Source organism: Vicia villosa, linkage group LG3 (genome assembly GCF_029867415.1).
Source record: "Vicia villosa cultivar HV-30 ecotype Madison, WI linkage group LG3, Vvil1.0, whole genome shotgun sequence".
NCBI classification, from domain to species: Eukaryota; Viridiplantae; Streptophyta; class Magnoliopsida; order Fabales; family Fabaceae; genus Vicia; species Vicia villosa.
This window is the reverse complement of record NC_081182.1, coordinates 4,783,557-4,804,793: the sequence shown is the minus strand read 5'-3', so window position 1 is coordinate 4,804,793 and position 21,237 is coordinate 4,783,557. Positions and strand designations below refer to the sequence as shown.

Here is a 21,237-nt window from a genome sequence, read left to right as displayed (position 1 = left end):
TTGCAAATGGATTCTTACAAAGAGGTGGCATAGACTTTGAAGAGGTATTTGTTCTGGTGGCTAGAATTGAAACCATTCGGTTAGTTATTAGTATTGTAAATAACAACAATTGATCCATCTAATAAATGGATGTCAAATCTCCATTTTTAACGGATCGCTTGAATGGAAGAAACTGTGAGATGATCAACAAGGCAAAGAGGTTTGCCTCCAAGACTCCAAGATTGTGAGCTATTCTAGTATAATAAAGTCAATGACAATAGTGATTTTGTCTAATTTGCACTTATGGTCGAATATGAACCCATTAAAACAAGGGAGGCCTTGAGTGATCCAAAATAGATTTATGCTATGAAAGACGAGCTGAAATCAATTAAGAAGAACAAGAGTTGGGAGCTAGTTTATGTACCAGATGGAAAGAAGCCAATTGATGTAAGATGGTGTATAAACTAAAGGCAAATCCCAAGGATGGAATAATCTAGCATAAAGCTCGAGTAGTTGCAAATGGATTCTTTCAAAGAGGTGGCATAGACTTTGAAGAGGTATTTGTTCTGGTGGCTAGAATTGAAACCATTCAGTTAGTTATTAGTATTGTAAATAACCACAATTGATCCATCTAATAAATGGATGTCAAATCTCCATTTTTAACGGATCGCTTGAAGAGGTAGAAAAGCCCTCTCGCGTAGTAATTTTCTAATGCATCAGCCTAATTGTTTTCTTCACGAGGAATGTGATGAAAATCTACCTTGTCGAAGAATGGTAATAATCTTCTCGCGTAGTCTTTGTAAGGGATTAGCCCAGGTTGGCGTTTTTCCCATTCTCCTTTGATTTGATTGATGACCAAAGCAGAATCTCCTTATACATCCAAGTGTTTGATTCTTAGATCCACAGCTTCTTCGAGACCCATGATACATGCTTCATATTCGGCCTCATTGTTTGTGCATTTGAAAGTCAATATGGCGGTGAACGGAATATGGGTTCCATGAGGTGTAACTATGACTGCCCCAATTCCTCGTCCATAATCTTTGACGGCTCCGTCAAAGATTAAGCCCCACTGGGATCCTATCTCAGGTCCTTCGTCTGGTAGTGGTTCGTCGTAATCTTTCATCTTGAGGTACATGACGTCCCCGTCTGGAAAATCAAATCTGATTGATTCGTGATCATTGAGTGGATGGTGAGCCAAGTGCTCAGCTAGGATGTTTCCTTTCACGGCTTTCTGAGCGTGATACTGAATGTCGTATTCTGACAATAACATCTGCCAACGGGCAATTCTCCCGGTTAAGACAAACTTTTCAAAGATGTACTTGATTGGATCCATCTTGGAGATCAACCAAGTAGTATGTCGAATCATATTTACTAATTTTTAATATAGTAAATGTATAACACATACTTTTCTATTAATAAAAATATAAATTTTCTATTCAATGTATAAAAATATAAAATTTCTTCCCCTTTTTATATTTGTATTTGGCATGGTTTTGTGATTGAATTCGTAGTCTTGTGGTAAGTCTGAATTTCAAACTCCAGACTATAAGAAGGATATTTTTGAATTTTTGTTAGAATGGGTGCCATGAACAATTCTCATATTTTCGCACATCTGTTGACTGGCTGTTTGTGAGTTCATATTATTAAAATACAAAAGGAAGGAAGTGCACATTATAGAAATCAGAAATAGTTTTGAAATTTTTAAATAAACTTTTTTGAGACTATTTAAGTAATAGAAAAACATGAAAATAGTTTTGCTTTGAAGTAGTTTATAAGAACCATAATGAAACATTTAATGTTAATTCAGAAACAATTTTCTTTCTTATTGGATAGAAGAAAACTTATAAATATTATTCTTTTAATTCAAACTACATGTTTATAAAACCTTTCTCTTAACTTGGTCATGTCAGGTGGGAGAAACCACTGCTGTATATTGCTCAGATGACAAGGATAAAATCTAGTGTAATGATGGCTATTGTACACAATCTATTTACCAACATTTTGTAATGTTTTGTTTGATAAAATCAATGAGCATTTTCACTCGATTAACAAGCTTAATCATTACAACAAAAACAATTGAGGCTGTCTGCTTACTGCTCTCAAATAGAATTCCATTGAGATGTTATAGCCATCACATTTTCTTATAAACATTGGAATTTACAGTCGTTAAAACTTCAAAACTTTACAAGGACAAGAAAGGGGTAGTCAATCTCGTGTCTCTCCTTCACGCGCGTTTGCATTGCTTCTCTCTGCATCGTTAGTGGTACATTGATGCAACTGGGGAGAACCAAACAGATTCTTCTGAACAGCATCAGTGCAAAGTGAACCACTCCCTGCTGTTGTGACATGGGTAGAATCAACCTCATATGGTCCACTTCTACTGCTACCTACAACCAACATGTATTTGTAAATGTTAAGCAATTTCTTATCTTATAGACTTTAAGTCCAAAGGCATTATTATTTTACTGAGGATGACAAAATACCAGGAAGAGTTGTGGCAGTAGCAGGCGAGTTTGTAAGCGCTGGTGACATTCCACTTCCCCTCCTCATCTTCGACTGCACCAACGACATTATAAGAATTGATGGTCAGATGAATCGGTTATTACAAAATCATGCAATGATCAAGTAAACATGATAGAGGATTAGACAGCATAATTTTCAGGTGAAGTACACTTAACAAGAAAAGTTGTAGAAAACTACAGTGTCTATAACTACTAAGTAATTCCTCAACTTAAATTATCATGTGGGAGATGTACTCCGAACTTATAGCTGCTGGAGGTGAAAATCTATAAAATACTGTCAACCAAGAAATACTCGAAAGTCGGGCACCTATCTCAAAGATGGTCATAAAGCAGGTATCTTAAAGCATAGGAGAGAAGACACGTGAATGATGAATGACTCGTCTCTAACAAATTCTGTATAAATTTTTCTTGCTTATGGATGATCTAACTCAAAGAACTTAGCATACCTTTGAACCTTCTTCACAATGCTTCACAACAACTGATATATTTGCATAACGTCCGTGTACCATAGCATAGGCCCACAAGAGAAGCTTCCTTGGGATGCTCAGATCAAGGGCTTCAACTCCGGTGATAGTTGGACTGAACGGTGTCTCTGTTACTAATTGAGATGGAATTACATAACAGTTGAGGCCAGAGGTAAGCACCACAGAAGAACTCTCCCGGTAAAAAATATAGCAAGCTCTGAGCAAAGTGTTTGCTGTTTCCAAATTTCCATCAGAAGCTTTCTTGATCAGAATATTTTTTATTTTTGATAGAATGGGACTCCATTTTGTTTCAATCTTTCCTAAAATAGATGGATCTTCAAAAGATGTAATCAATAATTCACGTGGCTGCAAATCAATACAGAGCAGCTGGCTATTTTCCATCCCATCATCATTCAAATTACGAACTTGAATCCCATTTGAGAATCCACATGATACAGGAGTAATTTGTGCCAAACTGTAGATAAGAGATCGACACAAAGCAACAGAAGCATGCTTACAAACTTTTGCACAACTACTATTTGAGAGCTTAGGATTCTTAAAACGTTTACGAATCTTGTCATTAACTGTTTCAAGAGTTTCCAGTTTTCCATTTATCTCCAACAATGATATATGTTCGTGGAGATACCTGCAATTATTTGAGGATCTGAATTAGGACAAAACAGGCAGCAAAGACATTACATTTCAACCAGAGAAGCTACAAAAGTTTGCAGACTAGATTGGTTCAAAATTTTGTTTTATTTAAAGTTAAATTTAACAGGATTTATTACCCATATATGATACTTTCTGATGTATCACGAGACTCAATTTCAGGCAAGCTGCATATTTCTGGCCACAAGCTTCCTTGCTCCATAAATAAAGCAAAGATTTTATCCAACACATTGTCAGGGCTGCTCACCGAAAAAGAGGCAGTAGTCTGAGAATGGCGCATGGCTGAAATCAGGGCTTTTAAATACTTTCCGATAGCCACGGGTACAAGATCTTCAAGGCATAATGAAAACTGCAAGTAAAAGAGATAACAAATCAGGTTTATAATGCTTTCAGATCCGATGACAAGGTGTGCAAATGCGACAAGAAATCATGTGGGTTTTAGTTGAGAGTGACCCATGCATAATATATTACCAGAGTATAGACAATATTGGAATGCTTTACCCATCTATGAGGGTGAGGAAAGGGGCATTGTTCATGCATACAAATACTTGAATAAAAAGGGGGAATATAAGACAAATAGAAGGCTAGTTCTATGGTGCACAAGTGAGATATGTGTTGTACCATGTACAAGTTTGGTGAATGCACAAGTTTGTTTTCACCGTTGGATCAATAAGTTCCACCATTAGATCAAGTGAGATATTATTGATTTAATGGTGGGGAAAAAACCAGTGCACAATACAACACTGTTTTACTTGTGCACCACAGAATTAGCCCAAATAGAAAAGCTTAAAAACCTGTTTAAGAAACACCTTTGAGATGTGTAGGGGAAGAAGGTAGCAAATAGTTAATGAGGTTTATTTTATTGTTGTTGAAGAACTAGGAGGAATACTACTAAACTGGATTGCATAGTTAAATTAATATCCATTAAAAATAAATAAATAAATTCATTCAAAAAAGTTGAATGAATCAGCTAGAAACTTCCAAATATTACTCTGGAGGCAAAATCAACCTGATTATGTTTGGAATTTATATAAAATAAGTTTTTCAGAGAGAGGAAAAAGTTGCAGAGAAAGGGGGAGATATGATTCATACAAAGATAGGATAGATTTTATATAAAATATATTGGCAAGAGTTTTCCTTAAAGTTTAGATAAAACTGATGCTAAATCCTTCAATTTGCGATCAGATTTGATGATATGAACAGGAAGGTGGTTCCTTCCTTAGGCCTGCATAAATCCATATCTCAAAAAACGTGTTTTCATCTCATAATATTATCTAAAAGGAAGTAAAGTCAAAATCAGCATATGAAGCATCAAGTAAAATAAATACTAAAAAGAGTGCTTCCAGTTCCATGAGAACAAATGAAGCATAACTAAGCAAAAGCAGTTATTGTTTACCAAGTTATAATACTAAATCCGACTTTTAGGAATTTACCCGCTTATCTCCCCGGAGGGAAACATATGCACGCTCAAGAATACATCTATCTCCAGTCTCCTCCAATAGTTTGAGATAAAACAGCAAATACTTTCGAATGCAGGTAATGAATTTTCGAGAACTTTCTGGTAAGTTAACCTCGAGGACTTTTTTATTCCCAGTAGAACCCGGTGTCTTGCGCCTGATATCATTAAATGCAAAGTAGAAATTAGTTTAGTTATTGACAACATTGATGTTTCTTAACTCCTGTGTGGCTCGGATAACAAATCCAATAAATGTTATTTTATTGTGTGGGAAGTCCTCAAGTTATATAAGACCATTTGGGAAAGATTTCTTTTCGTTTAAAAAAAAATCCCCTAGATTATATTTTTCAATTCTTCGAACGTTTGTCATGACACTCAGTAGAAATACCAAAGCATTTATTACACGCCGTTAGAAATATCCCATAGTATGAACACTCAATAATCAATTGTTTCTAGCAAAAAATGTATCGCTCAAGTTTAAACTAACACAGGGTTAAATAATAGAAGTGAAAAGATTAAAAAAAGTTAATATTAAAAATGTACCTTCCTTTTTTTGCCGTGCTATCGATTTCCCACATATTTATGGTAAATGATGAGCGTGAAGATTTGAAGCAGAAAGATAGTTGATCTTTTGCTCTCTCTAAATCACCACTCTCCCCCCTTCTATACAACCCTTGAGCCAACATGTATCTGGCCTTATGGAAATGCTTGAGTTCCCCCTCGACACAAGTTTCAAGTGCAGAAAGGCAATCATTGTAAAGCATGGACCACGCAGTATCCAATTTGAGTAACCTTTCATGCTTAGTATCCACAGAATTGGCACGAATACAGCTCTCCTTTGTATTTAAAGATGAGCTATCTGTGCTGCCAAGGATACTTGTGACAGCTTCTTTTACAGATTGATCAAAAGAGTCTGCTGAAAGAACCTGTTGAGGATCAGATCAACCTTTAATTTTTAAATTGATTTGATGAATAGACAATCAGAATAAATGGACAGCTGTAAAGGCAAGTAAATAAAGTAATATCAAAATATAGTGAAGCATTAAGAAAGAGGCAAAACCTTCAGAATCTCCACATTCTGTTTTCCGCATTTAAATAATAGTTTCAAGCGCGAGGCATGCATTCTATAGACAGGATCAACAGCTGATGTGTTCAAAGCAATAGCTTTTGTGTAATATGATAGAGCAATTTCATGTGAATATTCAAGTTTTTCGCTAAGTTTACCCAAGTAAAATGCATGTAACCAATCTTGCCTGTAAAAGAACAAAAGTGGTTCATTAACGTCATTATAACATATAAGTGCAGAAAATAAGACACAAGATAAGAGGACATACTTAAGTGTGAAGGCTTTCTTAAAATGTTTCATTGAGCTCTCACAGAACGCCATCCATGTTGCATCCTTTAAGGGCAAAACAGATCTCTGATCATAAAATGGGACTACACTTTGAAGACTGTCGTAGTATACCAATGCCAATAACTCATGTATCTCGCACTGGAAATAAAACAATTACACACAAAAAAAAAAAGGTTAAACACAGTATCAAATCGCATACCAAGACAGTGACAACTAACAACCCACGTCTAAAAAGTTAAAAGAGTGTATTTATTCAAGTTAGCATTGTAAGCATATAAAATTGCAAGCCAATAACATTACAAGTCTTGAACATCAAAATTTTAAGACACATTTTGTTAGCCTGAAAGTGTAACAAATGCAAACAAAAAAAAGTTAGATACAGACAGAGAGTGTATTTATTCAAATATGAGCCTTGGACATTACAGCATGAAGACGCATATATATGGCACATTTTGTTGGCCATAAATATTGTCCGACATTTAGAGTTAACGAGAAAATATCAAAAAACGAGTTCCTTCATTTAAAGAAGATAACATTTGGTTTGGATGGAATGTTTAGGGTATAAACAATATTATATTCTTTTCTAGTTAAATTCTTATATTGATTGAACCAAATTTAACAGGAGAATATTGATTATCCTCGTCCAAGAAAAAGAAAATTTAAACGGAGTGAATATATGCAGGGGTCAAACCTGCTGAGCAGATGTCTTTGCCAAAGCTAAACTCATTAGTAGGCACCGTCTACTCCTTCTTCGGCTTGTTTCCACTCTCTCAGATAAAGTGGGATTCTTCCTCCATCCTACTACGTTTATGTGCTTGCTACCATCATTAAGCAACAAATCTACTTCCTGGCTCGGTGCAACCAAGAATATATGAAATTTTAAAACATATTTAAATATTAAGACCTCATTGTTCATCTGAAAATTTCAAAGAATCAACATTTTAATGAGCCAAATGCAATTAAACTTACCTCATCATAAATATTTCCAAGTCGCTGCCAACTTTCAAAGCGTAGAGGATTGTACATGAGATCATATTTGAAGAGCTTAGCATTTTGCTCAACAAATTCTTCCCCTTCCTTGGTCAGCACAAATCCAGGCCATTTATCAGTTGCACTCATTTCCTCAGACAGAGCCAAGAAATGAAACAAGTTACAGTAGACGTCTAAATATGGCTCGGACCTGAAAGTTAAAAACCTTTGAGATAAACCTAAGAATATAAAAACAAGGAATGTCATGGATATATAGTATCCATTAAATATGATTTACAGGAGACAGGTTAAGACTGATTAAAAAAAAATTTGTCTAAATGTATACCTCCTCAATAGTGTTGTGTTATAATGTCCAAGACCTCCCACATCAGGAAACATGGTCTTAGTTATAGTTTCAAGAAATCTTTCAGATCCGGCCTCCTCGGATAGTTTATCTTCACATAGATTAGGATCATCAAGGAACTTATCAATTGGATTTCCTGTCAAAAGGTCCTCTGGTGGCTGAAGAAAGTGTTTCCTAATAGCTCTTAAAACTCTGCGAAGCTTGACCAGTCCAGTTTTCTAACAGACATGAAAAAGTTTAGCAAAAAAAAATATATAATTGCAATTTCGGTACCATATTGTGTAAATAAGCTGAGTTATGCAAATTAAAGAAAGAGAGTACTCACAGAAGATGCCTTCGCATAAGGAAGAACATATTTGAAAACATCAGCACACTGTTCTTTGGTCTGATAATCTCCCCGACTTGAATTTTTGTGCATCACTAGATCATCTTCATAGGATGAATCAGAATTTAGATTTAATCCATATAAGCAGAAAAAGCACTGATCTAAGGCCCCGTCAATTTTAGACTCAAGTTCTTCTGTTTCATCTTCAGAAAGTTCATTTCCATGTTCAATCAATTGATTGCATGAATTTTCACCCTTAACTAACTTACGGTCAGTCCCAGCAACCACGCTATCTTCACACTCTACTTCCTTCCTGTCTTTATTTTGAACTTTGCAAGATGAGACTTCTTTAGATATTCCCTCAGAATCATCCTTTTTCACAGAGGTAATTTCATCAATTCTGGTCCAATCCATCCGGAAATCTAATGTATCTGATATTGAATCTTCCATAGACAAATTGACAACACTGTTTTTGGATGCTTCTTCGCATCGCATTGATTCTTTATTTTTAAGGTTAAAGCTGGATTTGAACTTCATATCCAAGCCCAATAGATGCTTTATTGCAAATCTAAGAAATGTTCCTTCTCCACCTTTGCCACCTTCACCGACACAGCAAAGCCCATATTCAGCAAGCATGTCATGTGTTGCAACAATTAAATCAACCTGAGTTGAGAATTCAGGAAAAAGTGGCAATGATTTCCTATTAAAAAATTAATAATTTAAATGAGCAATCATTCAAAGTAAAATTATGCAACAAAGGAGATAGCTAACTTGAGTTTCGATAGGTGTGGTTCGGCTAAGATGCTGAAGTTTGCAGAAAACAATGGCTGCATCAACAAAACAGTTACTTTCCACTTGATCAGAGATTACTTGTGCAGAGGTTATGTTGCACACAAGTACATTCGCGACATAGCCCATGATTAACAGCAGCAGAGATTGCATTTGACAAATGCTGCTTGTTGGAACAGTGAGGCCATCCTGCAAACGTATAAACACAAATGCTTTCACGACAAAGGACATACTGCAGTAAAATGACGAGGAAACAGACAGTGTTGTTCATAAAACCATGTTACATTAATTGGATTAGCAATCTCACCGAAAATGGCTGTTTTACTTTTAAATGAAAACTGCATTTTATGACAAAAAGGGAGGAAAATATAATTAAGAGGATGATGCAATATAGAGGAGCCATAAACACAACCTAACAAAGCATATATGGAGGCAATCGAAGGTCTTTAAACCCAATTACAGAATTGGACAGTAAAAAGTGCTTATTGCCACAATACCAAAGTTCTTATTGCGGTTTGTAAAAATTATTTCAATGCGAATTGAAATTGCACACTCAAGATTGACCCAACATATCTTATTCCATTGAAAAGTAGCTAGTGACAAAATAATTGAGCCCCTGTGTCCAAATTCAAGCTGCACATAACATATGTATCAGGAGAAAGATCTGTGGGGAAACTAAAATCAGCAGTCAATGAATTTTTATTACCCCTTTAGTCCTATTGAATACTGTTGTACAAGCAAAGGTCTGCAAATCTCTCTTTAAAGATCAAATAAATGGGTTTTGTTTCCAACTAAACCGATTTCAAAAAAGGACTGTAAAATAGCGGTTGTAGCAGAATTTGAACCAATCACTATTGTTTTGCGATATGCTACGTCTAAATGTTGCCAAATAGCAGCTACAACGGCATTATAGCACTGATGTCTAGCAACATTTAAATGAACTGCAACTTTACGCAATCCGCAATTGCCAACACTGGTTCAAAATAAAAATTAATATGGATATTGGATAATCCTTCAGACTAAGCTAAGTTTAAAATACTTTCCCATTTGATAAAATTGCAAATGATTCAGGTAAATACATCCAGATCAAAGACAACAGACAATCGTTTGAAAACATAGTGAGAATGAGGGGAAAACAAGATAGGGAAAAAAAGCTCCAAATACAATAACGGTATTGTAGGTTCTTTTTTTTCTTCTAGATTCATAGAAAAAGGAATTCAGAGAGGAAAACCTGCCTCTAAAAATTGGGGGGGAAATAAGAAAAGCCCAAAATACTACATATACTAAAGTCTAAAGGTATAGCCTGCCAATCTCTTCAAATTCGACTAGAAATCTGCCAGGCCCAAAATGTCAATAAGCAAACACCAGTAATGCAAGGGGGTGAGCTTTTTTGTTTTTACATGCAACAAAAAACTTATACCATATTGACGAGGCTTGTCAAGTTTATCCAAAAGAGAGTATTATATGTAAAAGTTCATGGATTAGGATGATTACACAGTCTCATGATAGACAATTGGTAGATATGTTTTAACTAATGGATTTATTTAAATTGTGCTCAGGAAATAGGGTTAATCTCGCCACAGATATAGTTCTTTAGCTACAGGATTAACAGAAAAGCAACTTTAAAGAAATACACCTCAGAATCAGACAGCTTAGAATCCAAGACTATCGACAATGATATTTACTCACGGAATCTCCACAGTGATCAATAACTTTCTTCACTTGTGATATAAAGTCAGAGAGGGCCTTCGCTTCCTCTGCAACCAAGTGATTACAATGCTTGCTAGAGCTTTCATTTGAGTCATCCAAATTAGAAGGTGCACTGAAACCAAGTGTATGGTCTGAAGATTTAAATGATGTAACACTTGTACTCAAACCCATCAATGCCATAAGTATTTTCAGTTTTCTGTAATGACAATTGAAATACAGATCTACATCCATTGGCGTTATCTTCTGACATGCTTCAATTAGAACATCTAGAGCCATGAGCTCGGTGGAAGTTATCTTTTCATCTTTTTTATCTGCCATGGATAAAGAAAATGAATTGAAGTAGACATCCTGTGTAGAGAACAGAAGTGGAGTAAGTAGAGATACACAGTCAACATACTTTTCTTGCTCCATCATCCTAGTGACAGACTTTTCCATCAAAAAATCGACCTTCAATATATTAACTTCGTAGAGAACTCTATCAATGTTTATCTCTTTAACATCCTTGCAATGTGGGCGGGGGACTGAACCTGGAGAATTTTCCATTTTTTCCCTTTTTGCCAAAAGTGACAAAGCAATACAAAATTCTTCACAAGCTTTTTCCTTGTTGCCTTCAAAAATAGACAATCTCCCACTTATCCAGTAAAATCGAGACCAGAATGAACTGTTTTTCATCAGAATAGAGCTGTCTAAATCTGAATTATTCTCAGTTGAGGTGTCTGTTGACGTTCCACTAGTCTCTTGGAAACCATCAACTAAAATGCAACCTTCATTCAAGGCACTAGTCAAGTGAAAAGGATAGTCGAGAGCTACAGACTCTACAATCTTGCAAAGCTGATAAGATGCCTCTGACATCCATTCCAGTTGTTTAGAACCAGTGGGTGAGCATAACCCAAAATCATAATACAGCTCAGCAAGAAAAAGGTTACACTCAGCAGTTCTATCCTTTCCCCAATGCCTTGTTAGCTTTTCCAACTCCAGAAACTTGACAAAAGCATCCTGAAATGAGAGGCCTTGTCTTGAAACTTCTTCTAACAGCAAGTGTCCCATATGGTAAGCACCATAATTATTTGAAGTATGTCTTAAAAACGCAGAAACATGATCATATTCAGAATTTCCTGAGGAGGATAGTGTCGTGGTATCACTATTGATAGTTTCTTGATCACCCAATCCACCAGCAATGAAAGGTTCTAGATAATGAATGACAACCTTGGCAGGGTCCTTATCGCAAGAGTTTGAATCTTCTTTCCCTGGTTTACGACTGCGGAGCCTTTCAAGTCGAGAACTTCGCCTTTCATGTGGTTGTTCTTCTTGGGTATTAGCTTCTTTCTCTTTAAAAACACGTGCTGGTCCTACTTTAGCTTCACCAAAAGCACTATTTTCACCACTTAACCCTTTCACTTCCATGGTGTTCAGAGCAGCTTCTGAACTACAAGGCAAGTTTATTCTTAGCCTAATGTCCGGAGAACTGCACGTTTCTTTAGGTTCTACCTCAGAAATTTTCAGATATGAAGGCGATAAGATCCCCAGCAGTGCATCAGCAAGAGCCACCCAGGAAGCTTCGGTGAGGTATAGATCTTTGTTTTGGTTCAGCTTCTTAAATGCAACATCCTCATCTAGATTCTCATCATTAGCTTTTCTCTTAGCAGAAAATTTGAGCCGCACATGTTTTGGTTCCAATTTATCTATGCCTCTGGGAGCAAATGGCAATGGTTCCGATTCTTCAATAGTATTTCTAACATGCAAAGCGCGAGAATGTGATGGCCAGTGCCTCAAAATCAACTCAGCAACAGAAAGGCAAGCAACTTCGTCACCAATTGCGATAAGAACTTCTAAAAGTTTTTCCATGCAATTCCCTACATCATGCATCAAGGGTGGAATATCAAAACTACTTTCAAAGGATGAACTTTATAGTGGGAAATGACTATCCAAATAATTTTGAAAGAACTAATTGTGTCTAGATAATGATGCAAACAAATCTCAATTGGAAAAACATGAAGGGATTTATCCAGATGTGAAAACATAAAAAGAAATACCAATGAGCACGTCATTAAGTAACCACTAGAAAAAGGAAATATTAAAAATTTTAGGTGCTTACAGTTATTAGGGCTGCACAAGAGGCCTTGTTCAAATGCCCAACGTGAAATGCTTAGCGAGCCCATTGAACATGACAATGTTCCCAGCTGGTTCCATACAACGGAATCTTTAGAATCAATGTCCACAGCTTGAAGATAACAATGTAGAGCATTCTCATGATGAGTAGAGCCTAGCTGAAGAAAAACAGCGGCAAGGTTTTTCAACGCTAAAAACCTGCAGAAACCTCGGTAAGTAACACGGAGATATACATATATATGCGCACACATATTTAAGTGAACCGTGAATTAGCAACAGATAAGAGGACCTAGCTGTTAGAATATATGTAAGTATCTCTAAATGGTCAGGTTATAGGTTTCAGATAGAATAAATATGTTGTTAATTGCGGATAGCAGAAAATAGCAGTTTTTTCAAATTTTGGTAGGCAACATTGCAAAAGTGCCACTACTTCACAATACTATATACTAAATCGTTTATCCCGGAACAGTGGTTTGTCAAACTCTGCTATGCAATAGAGCTATAGCCGCTATTTTACAACACTGAAATAAAGAGTGGCACCCTTCACCTTACAAGTCGATTTTGTAAGAATGAGTTAGACTAAATATAAAACTTAAAACGCTATCAGAGCTTATCGATCCACGCGACCCACCATTTATATGCACACCATGAGGAATTTTGCCCTGTAACCTTGATTGTGGACTCAACAACTGTTTGGGGCCGCCATTTGCAGCTACGACAACCAAGGATGTTAAACTCTAGAGTTTACGTCAACTCATTTTAGCTAAGCGAAATTGACTCGTAGACGAGTTTACCTCATTGAAATAATATTAAAATTAATTTATACATAACATTATACTTTATACAATATCATAAATACATCAATAATTCAAATTTTCAACTTACAATAAAACAAAACAACACTAAACTACCATCTAAAAAGGTCATAATCATAAACTTGTATAAAACTACATAACTTATCCTACCAAATCATAAAAATATGAGTTCTTAAAATTGTTGACATTTTAAAAAACCAAAAAACAAGGCCAGAAAATGAAATTTCAAAAGGCAACAAACTCATATTGAGGGATAATAGTTATCCCTCACAATATTGAAGATATTGTACTAGTAGTGTCATTAGAGGGAAATTGACAGGTGTCAGTATTTGTGTAATTGTGAACCTGCTACAGCAGGTCACATATTAGGGATATATATAGTTGTGTTACACTTGGTTTGTAAGTAACAAAGATGAAAAACTGAATTCAGTTACAACAAAGATGAAAATATCTTCTATCTCTTCTACTCTCTCTTACATGGTATCAGATTGCTAAGTCGATCCATGGCTAGCACTAACTCCTCCGGTACGTCTTCGCCGGAAACAGTACCAACACCGGTGGCGCCGCCGGTTGCAGAACGGCATGATTCTCGCCGTCTTCAATTTTCGCTTAAGATAGCGCAGAAATTAGATGAGAAAAACTTCCATCTATGGCGTCAACAAGTTGAGCCATACATCAATGCTCACGATCTAACGGATCTAGTGGTCTGCACACGCGTTCCGCTCAAATTCGCGAACGATGAAGATCGTCGTAGTGGCACCGTGAGTCCGCGGTATTCGTCGTGGATCCAGAAGGATCAGATGTTGCTCTCGTGGCTTCAGTCCACGCTTTCTAACGAGATTCTCTCTCGTGTTCTCGGTTGCTCTCATGCTCACGAGCTTTGGGATCGGTTGTTCTCCTATTTTCAGAAACAAACTCGCGCGCGTGCACGGCAGCTTCGGGTTGAGTTACGCGCCATTACACTTGATTCTCTTTCAGTTCAAGATTACCTTCTCAAGATTCGTACTACTGTGGATGCGTTGGCCTCGATTGGAGATGCTATTCCTCTTTCTCACTATATCGATGTGATTCTTGAAGGATTGACTGTGGATTATGCTCCGGTGGTGTCCGTTATTGAGAGCAAGTTCGGTGTTATGGATCTTGATGAGGTAGAGATCTTACTCCTTGCTCATGAATTACGTCTTGCTAAGTTCAAGAAGTCCACTGTTCCTGACGTAGCTTCTCTTAATCTCACACATGCTCCTTCCAATTCTCCTACCTCTGCTCCTGTTGAGGATTCACCTACACCTACCACTGACACTTCAGTCACTCCTAATGCTACACAAACTCAAGGTGAACCGGAGTATAACTCCTTTCGTGGTGGCAGATCTAATCGTGGTGGCCGGTTTGGCAGAGGAAGAGGTGGTCGTTCCTCTGGCTATGGTGGCATTCAGTGCCAAGTTTGCTTGAAACCTGGTCACTCTGCTCTAAACTGCTGGCATAGGTACAATTCTCAGTTCCAACCTTCTTCAGGTGGTGCTCAATATGGTTCTGCTCCCTATGCACCTCAACCTCCTTGGTATGGTGCTCCTGCTGCTTATGTTCAGGCTCCTCCCAATGTTTGGTATAAGTCTCCTAGGCCTGCAACTGTGGTTGCTAATCCTCCTGCAGCCTATATTGTTAATGCTGCTCCTGCCCCTGCTAGTGCTGCTGCGTGGTTCCCCGACTCTGGAGCCTCCTTCCATGTTACTAGTGACCCTAAAAACATTCAGCAACCTACTCAACTTGAAGGTCATGACCAAGTCTTTGTAGGAAATGCTCAAGGTTTGAACATCTCTTCTGCTGGTGTCAGCTCTTTTCCTTCTCCTTTTCAACCTAACACACACCTTACACTTCAGAACCTATTACTTGTTCCTAATATTACTAAAAATCTGCTTAGTGTGAGTCAGTTCTGTAGGGATAATCAGGTATACTTCTTGTTTACTGCTAATCAGTGTCTTGTTAAATCTCAGGTTTCTGATGCTACTCTCCTTGAAGGCCATGTAGGAGCTGATGGACTGTATTCCTTTCCTCCTCTGAACCTGTCCAAGTCTACTTTTGTCTTTAGTTCATCTAGTCTTAATAATTCTGTACCTAGTGTTAATTCTGTTGATGTTCCTTCTAGTCTGCCCCATGTTTGGCATCTTAGGCTTGGACATCCTAATACTCACACTCTTAGACTTGTATTGCAAAGTTGTAATATCCCTTTACCAAATAAATATAATGATTCTTTCTGTTCAGCTTGCTGTCTTGGGAAAGCTCATAGACTTCCCTCTTCCACCTCACACACTATTTACACTAAGCCTTTGGAACTCATTTTTACTGACTTGTGGGGACCTTCTCCTAGTCCCTCTACATCTGGATATTCATATTACATGTCCTTTGTTGATGCTTATTCCAGGTACACTTGGATTTATCTGCTTAAGTCCAAATCTGAAGTCATTCATACCTTCAAGCAGTTCAAAGCAATGGTGGAACTGCAACTCAACTTGCCTATCAAGATGGTTCAGTCTGACTGGGGTGGTGAGTTCAGACCCTTCACTAACTATCTCAAAGAGCTAGGCATTATCCACAGACTCATCTGTCCCCATACTCACCATCAGAATGGTGTTATTGAAAGAAAGCACAGGCACATTGTGGAAATTGGCCTCACCTTACTCAGTCAAGCTTCTCTGCCTATCACATACTGGGACTATGCCTTTTCCACTGCTGTTTTCCTCATCAACAGGCTGCCTTCTTCCTCTGTTCAGTTTCAGGTCCCCTTCACTCTTCTCTTTAATCAAAATCCTGACTATAAATTTCTCAAGGTATTTGGATGTGCCTGCTTTCCTTTACTCAGACCCTATAGTGCTCATAAGCTTGAATTTAGGTCTCAAGAATGTCTATTTTTGGGCTACTCTCCTTCTCATAAAGGGTATAGGTGCCTGGCTCCTAATGGTAGGCTTTACATTTCTAAGGATGTCTTGTTCCATGAGTCTAGGTTTCCCTACCATGACCTATTCCCTGCTTCCTCTCCACCTTCTCCTCCTGTTAAGAGTGTCTCCATTTCTCCTTTGAGTTTTAGTCCCTCCATATCTACACCTAGTCCTTCTTCAGGACCTGTTACTCTTTCTCCTTTAAATACTGCTAACTCTTCCAGTATTTCTACTCCTTCTTCTGCCTCCTCTGAGCCAGCTCCTTTCTCCACACATATATCTTCCTCCACTGCTGAGTCTAGTCCTTCTTCTTCCAGTCAGTCCTCTGCTTCTCTTCCTCCTAATGCTGTACCTGTTGATACCATTCCTTCTAATGCTCACACTATGCAAACCAGAGCTAAGTCTGGTTTTGCACAACCCAGGCTGCAACCAAGACTTCTCCTTACTCATGTTGAGCCTAGAAATGCCAAGCAAGCTCTAGCAGATCCTAATTGGAGAATAGCAATGCAGGCTGAGTATGATGCTCTCATGAAGAATGAAACCTGGTCCTTGGTTCCTCTTCCTTCCAATAAGAAGGCCATAGGTTGTAAGTGGGTTTTTAGGGTGAAAGAGAATCCTGATGGGACTGTCAACAAACTGAAGGCTAGGCTGGTTGCTAAAGGTTTCCATCAAAAGCAAGGTCTTGATTTCAATGAGACCTTCTCTCCTGTTGTGAAGCCCATTACTATAAGAATCATCCTCACCATTGCCATCACACACAAGTGGACTATTCAGCAACTTGATGTGAATAATGCCTTTTTGAATGGCTGTCTTGAAGAAGAGGTCTTTATGGAGCAGCCCCAAGGGTTTGTTCATTCAGATTCCTCTCTTGTTTGTAAGCTTTCTAAAGCCTTATATGGCCTAAAACAGGCCCCAAGGCAATGGTTTGAGAGGCTCAAATCTACACTGCTCAGTCTGCAATTTCAAGCTAGCAAGTGTGACCCATCTTTGTTCACCATGGTTTCTCAAGGTCATACAACATACCTCTTGGTGTATGTTGATGATATTATTATCACAGGCAGCTCTCCTTCCATTATTCAAGCTACCATCTCTAAACTAAACTCTGCTTTCTCCTTGAAGCTGCTTGGCTCTCTTGATTACTTCCTGGGTATTGAGGTTAAACAGGCCTCTTCAGGTTGTCTTTTGATGACTCAAGCTAAGTATCTTAGAGATCTCCTGCAGAAGACAAATATGCTTGAAGCTGCCCATGTTAACACTCCTATGCAGTCCACTTGCAAGCTCACTAAAACAGGCTCTCCTAAAAACTGAATTCAGTTACAACAAAGATGAAAATATCTTCTATCTCTTCTACTCTCTCTTACACACAACAACACTAAACACGTGAGTGTACATTTTTAAACCAATATACATTAAAACACATAAATAACTAAACAAAATATCTAAAAATATTGACCAAAATTTTCCGCTTTAAAGTCAAACCAATGTAGAATTGTAAACTTGTAAAGTGTAAACTAATAGTAAAATTGAGAGTTTACCAATTTTATCAAAATTTAATAGAACTGGTAAGAGTTTACAAAAAAGAGAGTTTACATCATAGTAAACTCGTTTTTAAGACCTAAAATCATAAACTTGTAAGAGTTTAACAACCTTGGCAACAACCGCTGATGCGGATGGCAGCATGCAAGCCAAAAGCATTGCAAAGAATCCTATCACCGCTACGTCGTTCTGCTGTTGCGCACTATAGTAGCTAAAAATGATGGATTTTAGGCTTTCCACCTTGGTCTGCCATCCCCAATTGATAACACTGCTAGCTAAACACTAACCCTTGTTTATAGGGATACAAGTCTCCTAATCCTAAATAAGTAGGAAAACCAGGAAATAAATCATGGTACTAATAACTAAGCAATATAGAAACTAACTTTAGGAGATAATGTAAGATGCTCTAAGATTAGAAACTAATCTTCCGAGATAAACTACTCCATAAATGATAACATTCTAAGATACATTCTTATATTTCAATACTGACAAATCCAAATGGACAAGTTATAAAACACTTATAACCAAACGCTGATTAATCCTATCTATTAAGCATACAACAATGCTTGCAGTTACTGAATTGACCCAGTTTAGTATCTGAAGCAATGCAAGAAAAACAACAGCTTGTGTGGATGACTTTTTTAACTAAGCCCCTCGCCCCCAATAAAAGGGTAGTTTAAAAGAGAAACATTCACCAGCTCTGTGGTTCATGAAGATTAAAAGAAGTGACAAAATTATTATCAAAATCAATAGTTTCCTATAACTTATGTTACAGTAAATTGAAACAATAAATTTGTGTCCAATGTTGCTTCTTCACTAAACAATGGGTTGACATATGAAACTACATGAAAATAAACCAAGGACAAGAACAGTGCAGAACTCGATATAGAGTATGTAGTATAGATTAAAACCTTAGTTGCAATAGATGACTGTCACCAGCACCTCTATCCACCTTAGCATTAGCAATGAGAGGATCTTTAAGAACAGATTCTAAGAGCTCGCGAGCCTTTTCATACTCCTTTGCTTGTAACTTGACAAGTCCTTCATGATAAGTTTGAGAAAGATGAAATTCCTAAAAGAAAAAATCAACAGAAAAAACATTATACATTTATGTAGCACCGACACCTCTGAAAACTGGTGTGTCTGTGTGGGACACTTGCACCGACACTTGTGATCACGTTTAATTTTATTCAGTTTTTTCAAATTATTTTCAGTGTCGCTATGTCAGTGTTGCATACATGAAATAATCATAATCATTGTAACCTAAGAATCATAATCATTCAGAATTAGTAAAGAGAGGAACGTGCCTGAGCTTCTTTGGTGGGAGCTAGTGGTTCCCACTGGCATTTAGAGTCGGTGTCATTGATAGCTGCAATTGAGAACTGAAAAAACCAAAACCGAAGAAATTGTATCAGAATGCGAACTTCAAAACTCGCAAGAAATTACAAACGTTAACGATGAAATAACAACGGTGATAATGAAGATAATAGCATACCATAGTTCGAATTTCAGAGTATCGAGTGTTCAAATTCGCTGAAGTTTCTCCGATTTAGGGTTCCGGCGTTCGATTTTGGCTTCGGATTTTTTTCCGGTTGTAGCTTGCGGAAGTGTGAGAGAGCGAGCGCGCTCTGAGAACCGCGGTTCAACTAATTCGTAAACGACGTCGTCTTGTAGACTTCACCACTTTTTTTTTACTTTTTATTAAGAAAAAAAACTGTGAGTTTTATTATCCTTTAATCATCATAACCCGTAAGTTTTGGGTCGGATCTCATCTAAACTTCAAAATAATAAATTATAAACTAGATATATGGTCCGTGCGTTGCACGGGTTTAGCTAAAATATATTTTTATAATATTTTAAAAAATTTAAAATATAAATTTAAATAATATAAATATATATAAATAATTTTTTAAATGCGAAACTGTGTTTATATTTAGTATTAATTTATTATAGAAAATAAATTTTTTATATCATTTATAAATATAAAATTATATAAAATTTATAAATATAGGGGTTTATTGATAAACGTTGAATATTATAATGTTTAATATATTGAGTTAAATTTTATTTTCAATCACTAAAAGAGACATTTTTCAATTTTTTTTAAAAAAAAAAAATTGAAGATAGTTTTTATATCATTTCAATAAAATTTAAATATTATATTTTATTTTAATAGTTCTATCAGATTATATTTTATTTATATATGATTGGATATTTTTATATTATTTATATTTATCTTTTGTTATAGACGCTTCGTAAATAACAACTCATTTATATTATAATAAAGATTTATTACTCACTCATCCCATAATACATAATTTGTTAAGTTTAAAAAAATACTCATTCGATTATATTTTCAGTAATAAGATAATTTTTTAAGTTTTAAGTATACTCAATCGATTATAATATATTAGTTGAATGTTTTTTTTAATAAGATAAATATTTCATTTAAGTTTATTTTATTTACTATGATTTGATTTATTCTCAATTAAAAAAAAACTTTCCAACTTTTTGTATTTGTTAATAGGTAATATTATTTAGTGATATTGAAATATTATTATTTTTATTTTTAACTATAAGCAATTAATTTGTATTTAATAGAATTTTTATGCGCATAGTTAGAAATTTCAAGCAATAATTTAAATGTCAAATCAAATGAGGGTAACAAATAAATTTTATATTATACGAAATTGAAATAAGAAAATTATTAATTTGTTAAAATTAAAAAAATAAATAAAATTATAATGATGTAACTTTAAGTAATTGTATAAGATTATGGATTGTAATTTATTATTTTATTAGGATAAACAAATGAAATATTCATTCATTTTAAAATTTTAGAGATAAACTTTGAATATATGTCTAATTGTTTTTAATTTTCATATTGAAGGGTGCACAAAAGTAAACAATGGTTTTAAATAAATTATATTTTTTTAAATAAAAAATTAATATTATCTTTTATATGGTACAATATAATAATAAATTCGTTTACTTTAATTTGAGATTATATAATTTTATTATGAGAAATATTTTATTAGAGTCAGTCTGTTTGACCAAATCCAAAACACATCCACTTATAAGTAATCATAAAGTTTCCATAATTTTATATACATGTATAAATCAATACTACAAAAGCAATGATATACAAAATTTGATTAACAACAATGACTAATTTCATGAATCATATATCCTCACACATTTAGTTAATTTTTCCAATTTAAAACTCTATCGTATAGTCAATTG

The 21,237-nt window shown here is 35.9% G+C and overlaps 1 protein-coding gene across 1 annotated transcript; it reads right to left on the bottom strand.

Moving 5' to 3' along the window:
• Window positions 1-1,948: 1,948 nt before the first annotated feature.
• On the bottom strand, window positions 1,949-19,731 carry LOC131660122 (calcineurin-binding protein 1). Its single transcript, XM_058929272.1, has 18 exons — window positions 19,490-19,731; window positions 19,302-19,376; window positions 18,906-19,066; window positions 12,697-12,908; window positions 10,581-12,454; window positions 8,874-9,080; window positions 8,103-8,765; window positions 7,760-7,995; window positions 7,414-7,624; window positions 7,136-7,291; window positions 6,425-6,582; window positions 6,151-6,343; window positions 5,634-6,016; window positions 5,068-5,248; window positions 3,754-3,983; window positions 2,948-3,611; window positions 2,463-2,535; window positions 1,949-2,366 (listed from the first exon to the last, which is right to left on the bottom strand). Exons 1-18 carry the CDS (start codon window positions 19,490-19,492, stop codon window positions 2,185-2,187), a joined length of 5,862 nt encoding a protein of 1,953 aa, XP_058785255.1. The 5' UTR covers window positions 19,493-19,731; the 3' UTR covers window positions 1,949-2,184.
• Between the last annotated feature and the right edge of the window lie 1,506 nt (window positions 19,732-21,237).